Here is a 22,999-nt window from a genome sequence, read left to right on the forward strand (position 1 = left end):
GCTTGCAAAAAATTAACGCCTCTGGTTTCGGTGTGTGTTTTGTTTTTTTTCCATCCCAAACATTTATTTATTTGTCGCCGGCTGTTCGCCTAATTCCAAAAGCTTAAAAAAATGTCACACGAAGAGGCAGAGAATTCTGGGGAAATATCTTGATACATTTCTAGACTCTAGATGTGTAAGTCAAACCGTAGATGTCTAGTCGCAGCTAATAAATCGTATAAACGAAAAATATTTCCCCAGACAAAAGCACTCGTATAAGCGGCCCACATGTGCCTCAGTTATGATTTTATTGTTGTCTGCTATTTATTTTTATTTTACATATTTAATACATATTTTATTGGCTCTGTTGTTGTTGCCGGCGATCTTTTTTCGCTTGCCTTATTTATTGTCAAATTGCTGGTGTATTTTTATAATTTTTTGTTTATGCCTTGCATATATCACAATTTTTTATTGCATTTAGCTGCTGCCTTTCGCTCGGCTTCTTTTGCTTTTTTGGTAGGTTAATTAAGCAGTTTTATTGTTTCCTCGTTGTTGCTTTCTGGCAATATTATATCATAGTTTTTATGGCCGTTCTCGAGCCGACAAACGTTCAATTCGCTGCACACAAGAGTTCATTTCATTTCAAACAAATACATACATCAAAATTCTGACACGCTTCTGTCTGTTGGCCAAAAAAAAAAACAGAAAAAAACTACACACAAAAGAACTGAAAAGAAAGTACAATACAATACACAAAAAGGTAAAATAAACATGAGAAAAAATAAATGGCAAATTTAAAAAAAAACTGACTATGCTATTTTGGGAACCGGCATTGGCGTCCTCGATCGCTCTCGTTTCCATGCCATGCATTTCTTTTTATTTTAGCTTTTTTCGCCAAGCGTTTCTATTGGAAATTTTATTTTCCCATAAATCTAACCTCAAAGCTTCTCGCACTCATCATTTGTCTAAATTTTTTTTAGCACAGTTTCGGCGTTTTTTGTTTATTTTCCCAACATTTTCTTTACGCACATTTCTCTTCTGTTTTGTTTGCTTACGCCAAACGCCCGAAAGAAAAAAGTTAACAAATTAATTTAGCTCTTTTCTTTTTTTTCCTTTTGGCCAGCCCACATCCTACAGCGCCAGAAATTCGCTTTCGGTTGGTATCACTATTTTTAGTAAAGGGCATGTTTACTTAATTCTCGATTTTTATTGTATTTCGATTTCATTTTATTTCAGCAGTGGCGCTGAAATGTGTGAAAGTTTGGCATAAACATTGCTTCAATTTCAATTCGAGTCTATGCGGCGTGTAAAATATCTATTTAAAATAGATTTCTTATGCCTGTCGGCGTTTTGTACGAAATATTTATCAAGTGTTTTACCCTCAGGAATTTGAACATTAATTTTAGTGGGCACTGTGTGTAAGCAAATAGCCTAAGTTGTTTGCCTCTCGGGCATTAATAGATTGGTCTAAAGTTATGGTACTCGAAAATTGTGGTATTTTTTCCAGCCGATGAAAGATATGTGGATAATAATATTTGGTACTAAAACTAATCTCTTAGCCTGCGGGCTAATTTGTAATTTGAAGAGGAGTTTCATATTTTTATGGAATTTGGCCATTAATATTTAAAATACAATTTTTAAGTTGCTCAAAAATATGTATGGCTAATTTTCTTTTTCGACAGGTCTTCAATTTATATTAGAAAATAATCCAAAAATATATTCACCTCTGAGTCAATGGCTCGGAAATGACAATTCTTCGCACTTTGATGTTTCTATTCACTCGAACTATTCTCGATTTTCCCAGTTCAAGTTAGGAAATCTTCAAAAATTCGTCGAACTATTTTATCTATTTTTCCACAATAATCTTATGCAATTTTATTTGACTGTGTACGTAAATTATTTCTGCACTTCCGCTGCACAATTTTTATTTATCCCACCCGAATTATGATATTTATAATTTTCGCCAAGTTCTTGGCATATAGAAAATAGAAAATCCCGCGATATTTCGGCGCTTGCAGCAGTTGTGCAGAGATCTTGGCGCGAAGTTCGAAATAAGACTGAGGGAACGTTTTCAGAAAACATACAGAGTGTATTCGCATTTTCCTGCTCAGCGTTAGATTTTCGCGAGCGTTTTGGCCTGTGTAAACAAAGCTGTGCGTATTCACAAGGTTAGAAGAGCAGGTAGCACGGAGTGGGTGTATGTGCATGTGTAGGATCTCCGGACTCCAAGCAGAGGAGCTTTCTCTCCGGAAAAACTCACGCACCCACCTCTAGCCGAAAGTTTTTCGTCTTTCTCTCGGAAATAATTTTAGAACACCGCTCTCTAATATGCTTTCTATTTTTTCTATTTCGCCCATTCTGTGTGCCAACTTACTAATAATATCGCAGTGCTCGATTGCAACCATCTGCAACGGATTTTGACAATCTGATAAATGCGATGCAAATTGCGAAAATACATATCTCTCAAGAGGAAGAATCTCAGCAATGCTGGCGCCCTGTGGGCCCGTCGCTCTGCACTTGACCTCAGTGCCTTAGTTTCTCAGTGGGAAAAGCGGAAAAGTTTATTGTTTCAATTGGCAGTTCTTGGCAATCGGCATTCCCAGCCTCGAAACTAAATGAAAGAAGTCTGGGATGTGGGATCAGGGTTCTGAGTGGAACGTGCCCTGACATAATGGATTCTAGACTCTGGAGTCTCGGGATTTCGGGGAGTGCCGACAATGCGTCCTCGACAGTGATGTCTTGGTTCGTTAGGTCGGCATACCAACGCCCAGTTCGTGCGAATTTATGGCCAAATAAAATCGGAACGCCCCTGACAAATTCGGCCCCTGACTTTTCTGAAAATTGCCGTCGTCTGTCTTCTGTCGACTGCCGGCTGTTCCGCTTTTTGGCTCTAATTGCCAAACGTCTATGATATACGCCCGTGCCTCACCCGCAGTGTCTCTGTGTTCTCTGTGACATAAGGCAATAATTCCGAGATCCGCTGAGATCCGAACCGACATGTGGGAGCGTTGATCTCTCTGGTTATTTTCGGATTTTCGTATTTTCGGAGCACTGGTCTTCCAGGAAGTATGCAATTTATTATGCAAACGGCTTGGCTAGCTTCCATTGGGCCATTCGCACTCAAATTAACTCTAATTTATGGCATTGCCCCTGAATCGGTGACACTAATTCGATATAATAGATATATATTCAGATGAAAAACTTGCCGAATTCGACTGTTAAAAATTTCCATGTCTTATTGCACCTCTAAAATGGTTTTTTGGTCGATGATCTTAGATCCTAGCCCACTAATTGGCAAACGCCCCAATAAAAAAGCTCTTAACTATGCCTTTGTTTGTTATGATTTCCTAATTAGCAGCATATCAAATCATAATTGGGCACTAAAAGAATATTTTATTGTTGCAACTACTTGTGCAGAATTTTTCGAAAACAAGGCAATAACTCTATGCTGCTTTCAGAGCTTTCGGAGCATAAATTCTCAGCACACGCGGGGTATTAAAAAAATTAAGACATTGTGTGGCAGGCAATTTAATGGCCCAACAATTGAGGTCGCCTCTTGGCCACCATAAAAAGTAATTGAGAGTCGGCCAATGGGCCACTGGAACTGCTACTGGTCCACTATGTAAATAAATGGCTATTTGCTGCTGGCGGATTTATCAGTTTTGGTTGCCTACCTTAATGACCTCCACGAAAGCCATGGGCTGAGGTGCTTTCTTCTGTCTTTCTGGTCGAAAATCCCCATTAGAAGCAGCCATGATTTTGCGGTACATCGTCTCTAATTGATTGCAACTATTATTCACTGTTTTTCATTATCTCGCCGTGGGAGTTTTCACCGCTGCACTCTGTGTGCCCACCGATTTAGCACTGAAATGTCGCACTGAACGCAACGCCAACTTTTGCAATCACAATGCCACGATCTCTACACCGAGTTCACTAAACTGCGACTGCGGCTGCGCCTGCGCAATTTGTAAGGCCTTTAAAAGCAGCCAAGCCTCGCCACAAATTAAGGAGGTCCTTGTCCTGCAGACAGCATGCAGCATAAACCAAAGAGACTGGGGACACAGATTCGCGTAGGAGGAGCAGGCAAATATGATCGGCTCTGCGTCACGCGAGCGACTGAAAGATCACTTGTGTTTTGGTGGCAGATGCTGGTTTTTGCCTCGCTGCTCCAGCGAGAACAACAAGAGCAGCAGCAGCAGCAACAGCAACATCAGCAGCAGCAACATGAGCAGCAGCAGCAGCAGCAACACAATGCTAAAGACAAGGAAGGGCGAAGTCGCCGTCGCCTTTGCTGTCATCTGCAATATCCGATCTTCGGATCTGGCGAACAAGTTGTATATTTTGTATATAATACCCTAATGAATTATTACAGTTTAATGAAAAATGGGCTGAAATAATTACGGGGTCCGTGGTGGCGTCTGATTGAAGAAGTTTTGTGCCTGAAACACACATCATGCTCTTAATTACAACAACTCACAGTGGGGCGAAAAAGCCAAAAGCCTGCCTTAAATCAGCGGAGCCCTATAGCGAATATCTTTTGATGAGGCATTCTTAAAGGCAATTAAATATGTAAAAAAACATCATAAGGTGAATTTTTTTAGTGCAATTTTTTTGTTGTAGAAAATTTTTAAGAAAAAAAAAATTGTTTTTTTAAGAAAAAAAATATCAATAAATTAGTTATAGGGTTCTAAGTTTCCCAATATTTTTTTTTAATTTAACTTGATTTTTAAAAAAAAAAATTATTCAAATCGGTCAACTATAACTTATAGCTGCCATATAAACGCTTAGTACAAAAGGGAATATATCGGTTCTATTTCATATTTTTTATGTAAATTTGGATTAAGTCATTATTTATCAATTTACGTCAATGGTTAGATTTTTTTTAAATTGGTTTGTAATTTCTTAATTCTTATTCTTGTAATTTCTGTCAAGAAAATATTGCATAATTTAAAAAAAATGGGTATAAATCACGTTTTTGATTATATTTCGATAACATGTATCACATTCAATTTTACCCACAAGATAAATCAAAATTTTTCACACTTCTAAAACATGACAATAGCTCTAAAACACGAATACAGCACATTAGTAAGAATATATTTAACGCCACGAACACAATATAAATACCTCCGGCTTCACTTTCCATTATAATTGGATTTAAATTTGATAATACAAAATAATTGGACAGCTTGCCGCGAAAGGAAAACAAAAGTAATTGGAAACAGCTGACTAGTAATACAACTAGGGATTCATGCTGTAAGTGCGCGCGGAGAACCCAGGGCTGGCAACTATTCAAATTACGTAAATTTCTTGCTAACTTTAACCGCGGTTTTCTCAGAAGAGGCACAAAAGGGCAGGCTAATTTTTTCAGAAAATGTAGTTAAATATCTAAACTTTTTTTTAAAAAAAGAATTAAACGGGGATCTAGGGTGTAACACTACTTTACGTCCAAGAATATCCAACAAAACCTAATTTTTTTGGACCACTTTTAAAAAATTAAAAAAAAATAGTAATTATGTATCTAAAATTTTTATTTTTTTTTAATATTTTAAGAATTGGTTGCTCTTAAAATTTCAATCGTTACATATACAACTTAGGCCCTTGGGAGCTTTCAGAAAAATTTCAAAGATGTGTAAAAATACCTTTTTTTCTTGTTGGCTAAAATTATATTTCGAAAAATATACTTTAAAAATCTGTAGTGGGAGAACCATTCATCACAGATCACTCTTTCCTTTTGATTTGTATAGAGAATTCAATTGTTTTTAAAGTTGCATTTCAACATTTTGGAAAATCTTAAAAAAAAAAAAACCATTTTGGCAGACTTTTTGTTCTAGGCGCCCCACTGTGCAACTGTACAAACACTAATGAGAAGGGAACATTGGATGGATTTAACAATATACGTATTCGGATTCGCGGGCTCAACTCAGCATGGTCTGTTAATAGGCCTGGTGTTTGCATACCCCACATGGATATGGAATATGGTATATGGGATATCGTAAAAGCAAGTGGGACCCCAGAGAGATACAAAGAAACATACCTACCTACCAGCCATAACCATACATGACATTCCAGCCTTTGTCGATATGTCTGGAAGGTATTTAAGACCCTTTTTCTGGCTGAAGGCCTGAAGGGCCCCGTTTTGGGTACTTATTAACGCTTCATTAAATTTCCGTTTGCGCCCACAAAAGCAAATGCGAAACGTCAGCCCAAGAGGCCCGGCAGAAGGTTAAGAATACTTGAGTGTAGAAACTGGTTTGGCAGAACAGAACCCATCGATAAGGCGGATTCCTTTAGAGAACTCAAGGCAGCCAGCCGATAAGATCCAAGTTAATTGAGACTGGCAAGTGCCCTGGCCCGAAACTTTGAACCGGAACTGGTGTTTAGCAATGATTAGGATTTTTTAGCGAAAGGATCTGAGATAAGGCCCCCAACTAATTGCCAAATTATTTAACTCACCCCGAAATGCTAATTGTTGATCTGCGGCTGAGCTAATTAAGCCAAGATTCTAAGCTGATAGGGAAATATATTCTGGTTTTTCTACGCATATAGGGTATCCGCCAGTGGGCGCTCACTTATCTCAAAAAACTTCGAGCAGCTGCGAAAAGCTGGCGATGATTACCGCTGAGACACTTCTCATACGCAACTGATTGCGGTCCGAGAAGAAATCAACAAAATATAAACCATAAAAATTAATAAATTTTTTTGTTGTATTATATTATTACGCAGGAGAAACAAAAAGGCCGCAACAAAGACAATGAATTGAACCGAAAAAGCCAAACAGAAACAGAAACCAAGTTCATGGCGATGGCAGTTGTCAGTTGACTTGGCCATTGAAAGCCGCATTTGAGGCTTGAGGCTTTGGGTTTTTGGGCTTTTGGGCCTGGTTGGGTTGGGTTGTTCAATCCATCAAAAGAGATTATATTCATTAACTAGGCGAGAGCGAGCGGCCGGCAACCAAGAAATGGAACGTCGATGGTGCTGATGGCCACTGTACTGCTGGAATTTCTTAATTTTCTTGACACTTCTCATCAAACAAAATGTGTTGAAATTGCTATTATTATTTGTATCTCTGTCTCTGGGTCTTACAAGAATCATCTAACAGCGGGCATGACAATCCAAAATTCTGGGTATTTGCCATTCAATAGATCTGTGAGATCTGTGGACTCCATTAAAAGGCCGTTTTTATATTTCTGACAATTAGACGCCATCAAAATTAATGTCTGTCCTCTGTGAATTCGCTCTAATTTTGGCAGCATCTGTTCGAGTAGTCAGCGCCTAACGCACTTGACATTCAAATCGCTAAAGTTTGGTCATCCCATCTTCGATGGCCTTGGAACTTATTACATATCTATATATTATATATAGCCGATCCGAAAAGATTTAAATACAGATTCCCGCAGCTGTCGGATGTGCTCAGGCAATTAGTTTGTTTTCACTTTGACATGTTTACAAGAACCAAGCGCTATTGGCCTAGTCTAGAGTATTCGATAATTATGGGGAGCAGATGGTTTGCCTCATGGATTTTTCTTTGGGGGAGGGAGGCATAAAAACACTCTGAAAGGGCAGGGTGCTTAAAGGCTTCCGGGAGAAGAGCCCCAGTGATCTCTCGACCTCGGCGACAAATGAGGAAATGATTTGAGTTCGAAACTCCACGAAAATGTTTTATTAATGGGGCGACGACCAAAAATGAGATTTGATTGCTCGCAACAATGGCAAGAGGCAATTATTGCTTTAATTTTAATTGCACGCTGTTTAGCACGGAAAAGGAGAGGACCGCTTAAGATCTTCATGCAAATTTGGCAAATGAAAAACCACTTTGGCTTTTATCTGTCTGAATTTGAATCGGCATCTATCGATTCGTCTCGTCTGGGCTACCAATTTGGTAACTTGCTAGCCAAGTGGGCTAACCAGTGCAGTCGAAGGCTTTGTGACCCACAACAAATAAGGCATTTTTAATATTTATGAATAATAATAATTATTCAGTTCGGCACAAGTGTATTCTATTTGGTAACGAAACGAAACGAGACGAAACCCGAACCCAAACCCAACGAGATCCACTCGAGGTTGATGTACTTGAAAAGCGGTGAATGTACACATGCTCTTGTTGAGCAAACAGACCCACATACTCGAACTTAGTCACATCCAAATCCAAAGAGACACAACGCAGTGTTTTCTTAGTGGGTAGTGCCGCAGTTTCGCAAGACAAGTAACTATGCACGATAGTTGGCCACTCTTAATCAGAAGGTGTGCCAGTACTTATATAAGTACTATGCTATATGCACAGCTCTTCAAAGCGACGCACATCTGCTCGAAGACCGGATTATAAGGCCCCATCGATCGAATCGATCGTATCGTTCAATCGATTGGAATTGCGACATCAATGGGTCGTACTATCCATACAAATGGGTTTTGTCTATCGATTTGCATTGTCTGAGTATCCCATTTAACGGCGTTCGTTAACCGCACCGTATTTATGACCCCCAATTCCAGCTACCAGCTGAAAGCCAACCACGTTCTTATTCTAATTTTTCTAATTTGGCATAGGTCTGCCATCAATCTACTTAGCATGGCCATTGGCCAACGATCGATTCGATTGTCACGCTCGGCATGACAAATTGAACAAGAGTTCATTTGTGGGTGGACATACTGTATAGAGGGTATAATATCTTTTCACTCGGGGCCCAAGAAACGGGTTTTTCCACACTGCGATTCTGTTTCTGGTGCCCTGGGCCAGCAATCTGACCCAATTTCCTTGACACATGCCTGGCAGGTTTACAAACAAAAACTGTTACGGTTAACAATAATTAATTCTTTTTCGGCCCTCTCCTCCAGCGGGGCGTTGGCAGCTCTCATTATTCGCCGGCCCAAAACGCTGTCTCTTTTTTTTGCCAATTGCCGATTTCATTAGGCCATAATTGAGTTTAGTTGTCGGCTGTGTCAGTTTGTCAGTGAGCCCATAAACACGGCTAGTTGCCCCGGGGGCCAAAAGCCGGGCGAAAACCACCTATCCAGCCAACACCGCTGGAGACCCGCGGTCTTTGGCGCTAAAGAGCAACCCCAGCTTGCGGCCACGTTCATTGAGAACTGAGAATGGAGAATTGCGGATGGCGGATCGCGAATTGTTAATCGAGTTAAAGAACCCCGGCCACAAAAGTTCCCACGCCTCGAATTGTTCACGCACGCCTCGGTATTTATGTATAAGCTAGAAAAAGATTTTTCTTTAGCCTCGAATATTAGATACCTGTTAGTAAGGAGTTAAAAGATTGGTATAAACCATTTTGCATCTCAGTTGCAATATGCAGATGTTGCTGGGATTTTCATTGCATATTTGCGGGGGCATATGATATGGCATTCTATCCATTGAAAAATTATCCTATTTGAAGAAAATTCTGTTACAATCCAAATTCAATATCCGATTGATAAAATATTTATAATAATTAGTTAATTGAAGAAAAAAGCATTTACTTATTCTCTTAATATTCATATTTTGGTTGATTGATAAATTCTTTTATTTAAATTTAAAATTTTAAATTTAATTTTAAAATATTTTATTTTCCATTAATTTTAAAATATATATATTATTGAGGATAACCATCAATACAGCTGCTACTTGTAACAGCCTCAGACTTTCGCCTTCTAACTCTGTAATTATTATTGCTATTTCTGTGGATATTGATGCACATTGTTTTGGCGGCCAACTTGGTTTAAATTATGAATTCCATAATGTTTATAAAGACAAGATGCGTTTGGCCAGTGGGTGGTGCTAGGGTGGTGGGGTGGCCGCAACGGGCAGACAGGCCGTACATAATCATAATCGCAATAATAATAAACACATCCGATCGACGGCCAGCACGTGTGTGGCTCTGCTCTGTTTTGGGCTGATTTCTTGATTTCTTGCTTTGGTAATGACCCAAATTTCGGAGCTGTGCGCTAAATACGCCTAATGGTCGTATAATTATTGTATGACAGACAGCGACAGCCGTCGCACAGCATAAATACAACTAATTGTACAATAACGAGGCGGGAAGGGGAAGTTGGGGGTAATTTGTATTCGTATTGGCCGAAAGCGACTAATTCGCAGGCGAATACAATCGTAATTATGTGGGCATACACTAAATGCTTGTTCCTCTATGATTGGCAGCGCCACCTAGCGGTAGCCAGTGTAAACTTTTTTTGGCCATCATTTTTGACAAATTCACGCCTGCTGCCGGCAGCAAAAACGCTTCAAGTTTTGCTGCCGAACACAGTAATTTGTTTATATTGTACAGCAATTGACACGCCTGCTTTACCCAAAATTTGTGGCAATTGTCTGGAGTGCTAAAATTATTAAAGGGTGCTTAGGTTTTTCAGTTTATTTTTACTCCGTTTTGCCACCTTTGACGCGCTATCTTTATGGCTAAGGCTGAATTTTGCCCCTGGCAAATAGAAGCGAGTGTTTGTGCGAGTGCACGATATTATGCGGGGAGTTTATTTTAATCTAAATTTGATTTCCATTTACACACGCCTCTGCATTAATGGCCAAAGGCTATTTGGCAGCGGGAATCCGAGCATCGCACTGCTCATGTTCCAATTTGCGTAAATAGAATTTCATGTTTCACTTCATATGTGCATTTTATATAAAAACAAAATGGGCAGTACACACAGACACAAGTAAATGTACGTGTTAAAAATATATTTGTTTCAACATATGGGTAAGTGCACTTGCGTAAATAATAAATAGAACGGGCCAAGTTCACTCAGTACATGCTAAATGTATGGATGTTGAAAACGGAGGTCCAATCGAGCTATTAATCAAGTCCCAAGGGGTTGGGAAATATTATTAATTTCCAGCAATATTCTTATCAGCTCTCATGAGAGACGCCAAAAATAGAAAGCATAGATTTTTATTAATTTTGTGTTTAATGTTATGAGAAGAAACAAAAAGCGTGTGTTTGTCTAGCCGAACAGCTGAGCTCTATAGCTCTATATACTCTATAGGAACCCGGCTCACCGGCAAAAAAAGGCAGATAAGGGAGCTGAACTTGTTGCTACCAGCATTAATTAGCGTTGCCTCGCAGATCGTTTGCAGATCACATCGATCGCACTCACACACTCAGCGGGTTTAAGTACACAGGGAGAAAAGAGATAGTACAGAGCAACTTATCACATCATTCTTCCAATATCTAAACGCTTTCGGGCGTGTCGTGAAACTAATATCGCACACTAGCTAAAAGTCATAACATAATTTAGCAATAAACACGATTTTTTATTGTTATTCTTGTCATGCGGGACCAATAAAAGCTATTATAATGAAAAGAGTGTATATATAAAGCGGAAATGTATCAAAAAACACGCTTATGATTCAGTAGTTTGTGATTTCTGCGTTGAAATGGAAAGTACAAGTTTTGTATTTTAAAAAGATGATGTATTTACACTTTTTAGACAGAAGTGGCAACACATTGAGAAACACTCTCTGTAAATACATTTTTTTCTGAGTACTCATACGCCCTGTAAGCTCCCGCCTATAAAGTAGCAGCATGGTTCTGGAGGCTAGATGTGTGCTTTTCGTCGCTAAACATTTGGGTAAACACCAAATTTGCCGTGACGTGCACTTCTGTCACTGCAAATTAACACCTATCTATCACCTGCCAGCTGATCGATCTGTGGTCTAGGTCTATCTATCAGCCCTAAAGCTCTGGAACTCTGGTTGGCACGTGGGTGGTTCTAGGTTTATTAATGATAAATTGTGCGAAGAGTGCAAAATTTAACAGATTAAAAGAGAAAAACTCTTTACACAAAATAAAATTTGATATGAGATAGGGGTAAATTCTACCTTATTTTATATCAATAAAAAGACGAATTTGTAAATTTTATAATTTAAACATATCAATAAAGTATTGTATCAGTTATTATACTTATTTACATATAGTTTTTTGAAATAATAAATTTAAAACTTTTTGAATATCAAAACTTTATCTTTAAAATTTTAAAGCAAATCAAATTTTGTTCTGTGTAATTTTTCTTTAAACCTATAAAAAACTACTGATAAATCACAATGGTTATGTACCGTGAAAGGTGACAAAATGATAAAACTAAAAACAAACAAATGCAACAAAGTAAACCAATTATTTCAGAGGACAACGAGATGAGACAATCTGTGTTACACTGTTTGCTGCTGCTGTTTACTTGCTGCATTATGTGCGTTATAAACCATAGCAGGTCATATATATCTCGGCGGATTAGCTATCATATCATGGGTCTAATAAATCCGATGCAATGTTAAAAGGCGGAAATATTTGATTAAAGCGACGAGCGAAATGTAAATAAATAATAAATAAAACAGGTCGATTTATTAATGGCTTTGAATTGATTTTCTATGCAAATGACGAGCTGTTTTGTTTTAGGTTGCCGCTCAGTTGTCGAAACCGTTAGGCAAATGCCCTGCGGCAGAGATGGCGAATTTTCGGATTCGATTTCACCAAATCGAAAAACGGAGGGCGTGTGGCAATAATGCGATTATAGGTTATATTTATAGATGTCAGGTATCGCTCTCGGGGTTCCCAGATCCCAGAAGAACGGGCTTTGGGGGCTGCGGTTTCTGGCGAACTGCATGGTACCGCTGGGCGTATACGTGATGCGCCATCAAAACGACATCACTTGCCCCATAAATCATGCCACCCCGAATGAAGGAGTAAAATACATTCAAACATATATGGATAAATAGCACCCCGCATAGATCGAAGACCAAGAACATTGTCTAATTCCGAGGAATCGAAACAAAGGCACAGCAGACACATATAAAACCACAACAAATATCCGAATTCCTCCTCCTTCGAAAAATATTAATAAAAAGCAGCGAGGGCAGCAATAATAAAACAATAACGAAATGGAAAGAAAAAAGAGCAGCGATGCCATTAAGGAACCTTCTTTTTGTATTTAGATCGCGGACTGCGCTCGGCTTATGCTGCACCCATCCTAACCGCCGGCGATGATAAAGTGATGATGCCCCAAGGTTTCCAAATTGCTTTCAAATAAATGCCGAGCCCGAGAGCCCAGCTAAACCACTTCTGACTTCTGAATTCAGAAGAGAAGAGTTTAGCATATGAATAAAGACGCACCGCCCCAAAGAGTCTCTGTCCTCGTCGCCGTCTCGTCCGATTCCCAAAATTTATATGCAAAGCGCCAGTATCGATAATGCCGCGATGATCCAGCATTTGCCTTGACCGTGAAGATGGGATCACGATGGGTATGAGTTTGATGATGATGATGCCACCAGCGGGGCGAAATAATTAAAAGAGTGTCGTTAAAAATAAAATATAATGGATTTATGTAAAGTGATGTTACACGCTCTGGCTCGAAATGGTCACAAACGCGATAAGACGGCTCACAACAAATGGCAGCAAATAAATAAAAAATCATTAAGATAGGCTCAGGTTGTCGTTTTTCGGAATGGGGCAGGTAAGTCGGGTTTTGGTCCGACCCGTCCTACTAGGGATGGGGCCAGAAACTAAAAACTAAATACCAAATAAAGCATTCAAATGGGCAAGAAGACAATCAAGCCGAGTTGAAACTGAAAACCGCTCTATGGGCGGTTCCGCCTTTTGATGTAAAGCCCACGGAGTCGGTTAAACAAATTTTTATATTTACCCAAAAGCCCAAAAATAGCCAAATAATTTGTTGAAAAATTCATTCAGCAGAGACACAAGTTACTAAATCGATAGAAAAATCACCCGAATGTGAAGAAAAATTGGACAGGTAATTATTAGAGGTGTTTTCGCCTTGAGTGGATTAGCTTGGCAGCTTGTCCGGGGATGAACACTGGCCCCCAATTATGCTAATACCCCGCCGAAAAAGGCCGCTAAAATCCATATTTAAATTATTAACACAGAAACCCCGGCTGGGCCAACGCCGTATTCGAATCCGAATTCGGTTTCCAAAAGCAACCACTAGCCAGATTGAACATGTTTAACATTAATCTTGACTGATAAATTAAAAAAGAATTAATTAAAATGAGCAATCACTTGTCTAGGTCCGAAATGCTTTGATGATGTTTTCTTATACCCTTTTGTTTATGACTTATTAATTAGCAAAGTAAACAAAAGATATAAAATTACTACCCATAAATTAATGAAGATATTTTTTAAATTTATAAATAATATTTTTCTGTAATTTTATGACATGATTTTAAGATTTATTAATATAAAATATAAAAAGAGAGTACTCCAACTTCGACTTTCTTTTATAAAATATTTCTTAAGACTTTTATAAACATTTTTTCATCATTTTGACAGTTTTCGTAAGCTAGAAAATGAGCACTTGGGACTTTGGTATCGCGGGTAACGTGGGTGGTTTCCCGAGGGGGAGAGGGAGGGGCGGGGGATGCGGGCCTTCGCCGAAGTGTTTGCATGCAGATCACGTATATATCTTTTGCCAAAAGAAATATAAATTAAATTCAAAATAACCCACCGAAAAGCATAAGCACAGCACCCCAAAGTCACGCCCCGGCATCACACTTAAAATTATTTGCTGGTTTTTTGGCCTTTTTACTTGAAATTGAAATTGTTTTGGGGCCTTTTGCCATTGTATCTGGTTTCTTTTTTTTGTTCTCTGACGGCATTAATATTCCGACAAATTATTTGTCACCCCGTACGGACAAGCAAAAGGGCTGCAAGGCCACGCCCTCCTCATTTGCATAAGAATCGGTTATGGTTATGTGGTTATATATAGCATTAATCACCGGGCAGCCGAGAGCCGAGCTGAATACTTGACGATCATTACACGTAGGCCACAATCCGATTTTCTGCAGATCTTCGTGGGTCATCCGCGAATTCGGATTCGTCAACACCCACATATTTCGGGTACTAAAACATTTTGGCGACTGACAAATGTTCAATTTCAGACTTCTTTCCTCTGCATTATTTTTGCTCATTTTTAATGTCAATGAACGCTACGAATTTTCTTCATTTTTATTTAAAGTAGACGAAATAAATTGAAGACAAAATAAATAACGAGAAGCCACGGGGACAGAGAAACACGCGCAAAGCGACGACGTACGGCTCACAAAAGAAAAAAAAGGCGAAACAAAACAAAACAATAACAAAAAGCCAAGAAAATAAATATTCAAATTCTACACATTGTGCAAATTTCATCGTCGAAATACAAATTGGACAGCGCACCCTAATACACAGAGCGTTACTTACAAGTATTCCTCAAATTGCCGGGAGACTAGGCGCCACATAAAAAATTAGAAAATCTATTTTCGAAACGGCCAGTGTCAGTGCACAGAGATTTCCGAACCGAACCGAACTGAATATGTCACAAATTCAGTGAATAGATGCTTTATATATGGGAGGGTATGCATATAGACAGCTTTCAGCACGCCCAACTAACCCCTACCATTCCGTTCCATCCTATTTTTTAGGTCCCCAGGGGGTTACGTCGTTACACATGGCCCGTTATCAGTTATAGTCGCTGGGTTATAGCCCACAGACTTCCTAATTCGCACCCAACATAATGTATTATGTATTCACGAGTCCCGGGTTCGTGTTGTTTTTCAAATTTTACATCGCCCGTCGCCTGGCGGACGTTGATAAAATTCTAATGGCCTGTAAGTCAGTTGGCCATGTTTCGTCACGTCCCCAACGACTGCTTTTCACACCTTGTTGAGCTCTGTAAATCCTAATTATCAGCCGCTTTCCAACCAGGTCGGGTAGTTCCTAAAGCGATCTTGAAAATGAGCAGCATTTGCATGTAAATTCGGCCAACTAATGGGTAACAAACAGTTCGTACTATCGCTTTAGAGCTTTCTTCCAGACAGGGGCGTCTTTTCCTGGGATTTGTGGATGACTATATGGAGTGTCTTAAATTTATTTACTTTTTATCCAACTGCCACCTTCTTAGATAACTTTTACCGCTTATCTTGGGAGACATGTGCTCTAGATGCAGAACCAGCTTTCCCAAAAAAAGTGCTGCTGCAGAGCCATCGCGATAAGGAGTGACGGAAACACACGTCCCAAAAATATATCAGCAGTCCCTAACTGACGCAAATGGATGGGCATAGGCCATAGATTATAGAGCAGAGACCATAGACCAGGTGACTCACTTTTATATTTTGGTTTTATTTTTCAAAATGCGAATGCAACTCGGAGCTTTTGGAACGAAGTGCTCCGAAGTATCCGACAAACGTTGCAATCTGCAGTCGCATTCAAGCCGCCGAAGCCGTGAGGTCGCCGAAAATCAAATAAAATCGACAATGAGATCTCGATCGCGATCTCTTTTCCGCTTTTTAGTTGCCGGGTGCCCAGTGAAGCGTGTGAATTCAAATGCGATGGTCGCCGCTTTCTTTGTGTCCCATCGGTATTTAATCAAAATCGAAAAGAGAGAAACAGAAAACAATGCGGCACACGAAAACGAGACGAGCACACCAAAATATATCGACAAATCAACCGAAATTATAAAAGAAAGGAAAGAACTCGACACATCGATGTGGAATCAATGCAATAAATTAACTTGAATTTGCTTTTCGCTGGGCCAGCCGATTTCGATAAAGCGGGGAGTGCAAACAAAAATAAATGAAAAATCGCCAGACAAAAGGCTGTTGAAATACGAATACTAGGCCTCTAAGCAAATCGTTCTTTCAAGTTTTGGGACCACCTACCTGTCTGTCCAGCAGCGGTCCCTTTGATATGAAGTCCTTCCTGGGCGAGTAGAGCTCCGGCGGTGATCCCTTGAAGGAGTAGCGCAGGCCGGCATCCCCAAGGTCGTTCGTCGCCCCCCGCAGATAGCAGTCAAGGTCATCTTCTTCTTCCGAGGAGGAGGAGGAGGTTCCCAGTCCCGGTGACTCGCAGATGGTGGTGCTGTTCGTACGGATGCTGTGACCGGAAGTGGTGGACCTCAGGGTGGTGCTGGCATACGAGAAGGCGGGCGACTTGGGCTGATCCACCTGCTCGATGGAACTGGCCAGCAGACGATGGCACTCGACCTCCTGGCCAGGTGAACCGGCGGCTTCGGCTTCCGGCGTGGACATAATGATATGGCGATTCCAATCTTCGCGTGGCACGTGCAGAAATTCGCGCGAAATCGCACCACAATCCACTGTGCTTTGTACCTATTTGTATACACTTGTGTTGGCTCTTTGGCTCTTTGGCTTTGCTTATTTTGTTAATTGAAATGCGACAGTCTCCGCACCCGTCGAAAAACAGCAAAAAAGGCTTTAAAACGACTCACACTTATGCGTTATGCTGCGATTAGCCAAGATAAACTACTGGAGCGATTGTACGATATCATGATGAATCTTTTTGCCGAATCACACAATTTTCGTGGCTGGCCAATGTTAAGCTAAAGAGCTTAAACTTCACACATCGCGATTGCATTCACTTTCGAGCTGCACCATTAACTTGGTCAGGTCACCTTTGGCATTCTGGGTTGGCTTTCTTTTCAGCTTTTCGGCGGTGAAGGTTGTCCCAAAACCGAGAACCATGTCAGAGTTCACAAGAACGAGATTGGATGGCATAGTATCACCGCCGCACCATCGTCGACATGGCTTCAGGATCTAGGATTCCGGGATTCACTGGCGCGTTAGGATCGGTTATTCGGGGAGTTTCGGTTATTCGGGAATAGAAATTATAAACTTAATTCAAGCAATTGCCAAATTGCCGCGCGCGCAAAACAAACGAAATGAAAAGAATCGAAAGAGCGAGGAGAACGAGCCGACTGACCAAGTGCTATAAAACAGCCAATATGTATCTGTATCTGGCGATGTTTCGTTTCGGCTCGCTTGAGTTCCCGCTGCGGACTGAATGCTCCGCGATCGGCAGTTGGTAGCGGCAACTTATGGCAAGCGGATCGGACCGCCGAGCAATCTGAGATCGCTGCTCGAACACTCAGCGGCAAAAAAAGCAGCGCGTACTCTCTCATCGCAACGCCGACACATGGAGGGATACTGGGAATTCTAAGGTCCCAAGGGGAATGCTTTTTTGGCTGATAAAGCCCGGCGCAGGAAGAGGCCAGAAGCCCATGATATAGCGGTTCTCCCAACCACATACCCCCATACCATGCGATCCTAAGTCAGCCGGTCCAGAGAGAACGAGAGCAAGAGACTAGAGAGGTCTGCCAAAGAAGAGAGAAAAACCCGCGGCGAGCTTAGCTTAAACTTGCGCTTAATTTCGCCCTCTCTCTCCCTCTCTCTTAACTTCCCTCTGTATTATTCGATACTTTCGCACATGTGCGGATTATGTGCTCGGCAAGGTTCTATAACCTTTAGAGTGGCCAATTCCCCTATCTTGTTGTTCAAACAGATAAGATCTTAATCATGACATAGTAACAATGTTCACATCCGGCCGCAAGGTCGACTGGTCCAGATCCCCAGAATCTTATCAGGCCAAAAGAATAAAAGTGAAAGTCCACTATCCTAGAAATATACTTTTTTTATCTTGCAACTTAAATTTAAACAAGATGTTTTTATTACATATTAATTTAATATTTTTTTAGATAATGTAATAATATTTGTTTTGGTGGCAGTGCTCTGGTATTTCTTTTGAGGAGTATACGAAGGGTATGGATTTTCGCTATTAGTTCAGTGGAATGTCAACTAAAGAATTCGCGGCAGTGGTTTTTTATGTGTTTTTTGGCTAACTAAAATTAAATAATTTTTATTAAAAATTGTTTTATTAAAAAGGACTTAAAATATTTTTAGAAACCGAGTAAGTATAATGATTAATTACTAGTCATTAAAATTTGCCTACATATTGTGCTACATAATCGAGCTAGGAACTTTCGCCAGAAAATTATCATTGCCTAAAACATTTTATCCGATGAGTATTACTCAACTCTACCATTGAATTTCCAAAGTAAAAGTAGTTATGACAAAAAGCATAGAGCGGAAGATGACTTTAATGCTAAATTCCTTTGCTCATTACTCAACACTTTGGCTGGATTTCCTGTAAACTCATTATGAACGAAAAAACGGAAGTTAAATGAAAAATCAAAGAATGAAAGATCAGTGGTTCATAAAAAATACCTACAATAACTTTGACGTATTTTAAATTACATGACACTCTGCAAATTGTGACAAATCCATAGAAAGTGCGTCAATTTGGTTCTCCAAATAAAATTACCCATTTCCAAAAATAAACACTCTGTCACAAATATTATCTTAATCAGCCATGTAAGATCCTAGCCATCTTTGATAATTTTGCACAAATATTGTGTCAGTTTGAAGTTGTCTTTATGATACATTTGGATTTTTAGGCCATTTATTCGAGGAGCGTGCGACATCTGCTGGATCCCAAACCATCCGATGTGGGTCAAGATCAATCTAGTGATCGCGTCAGTGAATAAAAATAGTTGCGATCCGCTCCATTATTCGAACGCCGAGAACTCTTCCACATAAATGTCTTGTATGCCAAATTACCATATGTAGCAATTGACCCTATTGTATACTAAATATTTTCTTTAATCAAACGCAGCAATAAGAATTAATCAATTAGAAGACGAGAGCTCGTTTGCCAAATTAAAGTATAGTTGGAAATTAAAAATCCATTTCGCTGGCTTCCAGTCGGCGAAATATTCAGTCCGAAAAATATTCTAAAATATGATATATGTCTGGGGATGAGTGTGCGATGGACTAATGAAAAACAGCTCAAAAGATTCCGGGAAGAGCGATGTTGCATTGTTTTGCTTGTTTTGTAATCAACAACAAACCAACCGCCGGCATTCGAAAATGAAGCCAACATAAAACAGCAGCCAGAACAACAAATCTTACAAAAGAGCCATAAAAGTCTGCAGGCACTAGATAGTTTTTATTACAGCGAACCGATGTTCACAGAGCTGACTAAATAAATACCTAACTCGGCTGGAGACTTATTATGTTATAATGTTTTGGATTTGCTAGAATCCTTTGCTAATCTGGAATAATAAGGGGGCAGCATGCTGTCTAAATTAGGAAATGCTGCTCAAAGAGACGCCGCTGCTTTTCAGATGTTAATGATCGAGATCTGGAGATCTCCACGCGGAACCAAAGGCTGACCACAATGTATCTATCTGTCTATCCATCTATGTGTAGATGCTAGATCCACATCGCATTGTATCATCTTAATAATTAACGCATTTAGATCATTAGCCAGCCGGGCAGCACGCGCAGCCATAAAGTTTTTGTTTAGCAGTAAAAATAGCAGCGAATCCATTGCCCCATAAGTTGGGAACCCCTTTTGGACTCAGGTGAAGATCCAACCATCCCCCCTTGCATCATATCGCATCATATTGCATGCAATTCCGCTTGGCAGACTGAAGGGCCCTAGACTGCGGATCAGTATCAAAGATGCTCAGATGTTCCCTGTCAGACTGGCTGTCTGTTTATCCGTCCGTGCGTCCAACACGCGCAGGCCTCTTAGTCAATTGCGTCGGTCCATGTCGGTATGTCTGTTTGTATACCCAAGTATTATGTTTGTAAGCGAGTAAGTGCGTGAGTTGGAATGGCCCAAAAGTTTTCGGCGCGTTTCTGTATCTCTGTATTGCTCGCGGATAGTTCCATTCAGTCTCTCTCTTCTCGCTCACTCACCCACACACTTGATTGATTGATAAATATTGATCCTGATTGAATGATCGAAGGCTTGCGAAAGCCCCATTCCGATTCCCATCCCTCTGGAATTATTGAGAGCTCAGGTTTTAAAGTTGCCCTGACAGCTGCTCAATCAAACCGAAACGAAACGAAGCGAATCGAATCAAATATTTTTGTGGGCTAACTAAACACAAACCTATCTTAAAGAGCCCCCAATTTCAGGCCCTCATCGGTTCGATGATGATGTCTAAATTCTGGAAATTCGCAAAAATCAAACTCAATTACGTGCGCTGTCAATCAGCGACAGGAATCGAAATGGGAATCGCAATCGAAATAGAGAGGCATGCGTAAGAGGCATTTGTTGTACTCCCATAGTTGGCGTATGTATCTCGAAGATACATTTCACTTAACTGTATGGCATATATCATCCATTCAACTACTACAGCATAGAGCAGCCACTATGACAGCAGCACACACAGATGGCGATGGCGATCTAGATGCGAATCGGGGATGGTTATAGATCTGTAGAGATGATGATGGGGATGTGGATGGGGTTGGGGGATCGCTGGGAGCTGGCCGACGTGCGTTGACCCTGAGACTAGCCCACGCCCACGCAACGCGCAAAATATAAACCAATAGTGGTTTATATATAGATGCACAGAGGGAAATGTGCCACCCAAAACCAGGCACCATTTTTGATTTCAAACTATTTACATTTTTATCTCAAACTTGATGGTAGCCTTGACTTTATTTTTTAGAATATTTCTTAAATAGTTAACATGTGTTTGATAAGAAATATAATGAGGTTCAATAGGGAGCAAAAACGGTTGTACATAGAAATCTATAAAATAAACCTAAATTCGGTAATAATTTGAAAATGTGTACTAAGACCCCAAAGTGATCCAATATGCAAGTTCTTTGTTTTTTTCTGTATGTAATAAATAAATATTAATTAAAATGTAATTTCATATATTTTAAAATATATTTCCTTGTTAGAAACCCCTTTTTAGATCAGTGTACTTATGTTCCTTGAGATGAAGACCGAATGGCGAACGCCACAGCAACGGACGTGCAAATCATATCCACTAGGCTTGCAAATATTTATGAGTATCATGTGGAAAAGACTTGAAGTGAGTTGAAATTAAAAACATTTTAAAAGTAGCAGAAGTACAATGAGCAGCCCGATCTCCCGCTCTCTATCGCCATAAAAGATGAGTGCCCGCTGAAAGGCAAGATCATAAAAATTGACTAAAATTCAAGTACATACGCAGGCATAATTCAATTTTCCGGGATCTGAACGGGCTCTTTGAACTGTCTGCCCGGTTGGGGAAAGATATTAGACATCTGCATAGGATTCCGACCCTAATCGTCCACTGAACCGCTCCAGAAAACCAGAGCATTTTGCATTGCGCAAATCGGCGCTCGGCTTTCAGTAATGCAATGCCAATGCAGTGGCCAATGCACTTGCTCGAAAAAAGACTTCAATTGAAAATTTTTCATTTACACCAGGCCATTCAATGGATATGAATCGGTTTTATATAAGGCCCCAAATTTATATTTCTTTCTGAATAATTCTTCTGTTCATTGATTCCGAAAACGTAATTGAATGCAGATATAGCACTGCGAATACTCGGCTGAGTATGGGTATGGGTATGAGTATTATGCAGTATTAGAAGCGAAAAATTGTCGAAATCGCGGGGCATAATAATGCTATAAACCCGAGCCGAAATTATGTCGATTCTGCGCTGCGTCAGCATTATCTCGAATTGCAGTAAACGGCTTATGGCTTATGGCATATGGCCTGATGTCCGATTTCTGATGGCCCGATGCCTTTACTTTGCTTTCGGCTCTCCTCAGACTGACTAAGCCTAAGCTTTTGCTTTGGCTATCAAAGGAGCTTATTTCGAGGAACTGCACATGTCGCACACCACACACAGAACATGCTGTCAAAAATCGTACGACCATCGTGAGTAAGTTCCAAAAGTCGTGGAGAAATTGTTTTGATAGTCAGCATTTTCGGAAACATCATATCATTTTTTTTAAATGGGTAATCCGCGATGATTAATTTACGCTTTTAATCGTATTTTAAGTAGAAATATCATTATATTTTAGCACATTTTTAAGGAAATATTCTTGAATAAAAAACTATTTGATTAAAAAGACCCAAAAAATTTAGAAAAGACTTTGGAATTTTGGGAATGCTTTTGGAAACCCGTGATTTATACTATACAAATTATGTATATTAAACTTATTTTAAAAATACATATACAATTAGCAAGGAGTTTTAAATTTTAGGAATGTTATTGTTTAGCTATTAGTTATGACTATAGTCATAGACGAAAAATATTTTTAAATATTTATATTGGAAATAAATAAACTATTTTCATAGCAATTAAAAATTAAAATGTTTCATAACATTCCTAATACCTATTTATTTTCAAAGCAATTTAAATTAAAAATATATTTTCTATTTGACTGTTATTT

At 39.7% G+C, this 22,999-nt stretch overlaps 1 protein-coding gene across 3 annotated transcripts in view; it reads right to left on the reverse strand.

Moving 5' to 3' along the window:
• The window catches only part of AdamTS-A (ADAM metallopeptidase with thrombospondin type 1 motif A), a 35,951-nt gene extending 18,281 nt beyond the window's left edge, over positions 1 to 17,670 (reverse strand). The window contains exon 1 of one of the 3 annotated variants that reach the window (XM_017153495.3): positions 16,616 to 17,670. In XM_017153495.3, coding sequence (XP_017008984.3) covers positions 16,616 to 16,984 — 369 coding nt within the window. In that variant the 5' untranslated portion in view covers positions 16,985 to 17,670. Of the gene's footprint in view, positions 1 to 1,703; positions 1,808 to 3,653; positions 3,717 to 16,615 lie in introns of those variants that run through there. The other 2 variants (XM_070216981.1, XM_070216982.1) reach the window with 2 other exon arrangements.
• Positions 17,671 to 22,999: the final 5,329 nt, after the last annotated feature.

The sequence above is a fragment of the Drosophila takahashii genome, chromosome 3R, assembly GCF_030179915.1.
Source record: "Drosophila takahashii strain IR98-3 E-12201 chromosome 3R, DtakHiC1v2, whole genome shotgun sequence".
NCBI classification, from domain to species: Eukaryota; Metazoa; Arthropoda; class Insecta; order Diptera; family Drosophilidae; genus Drosophila; species Drosophila takahashii.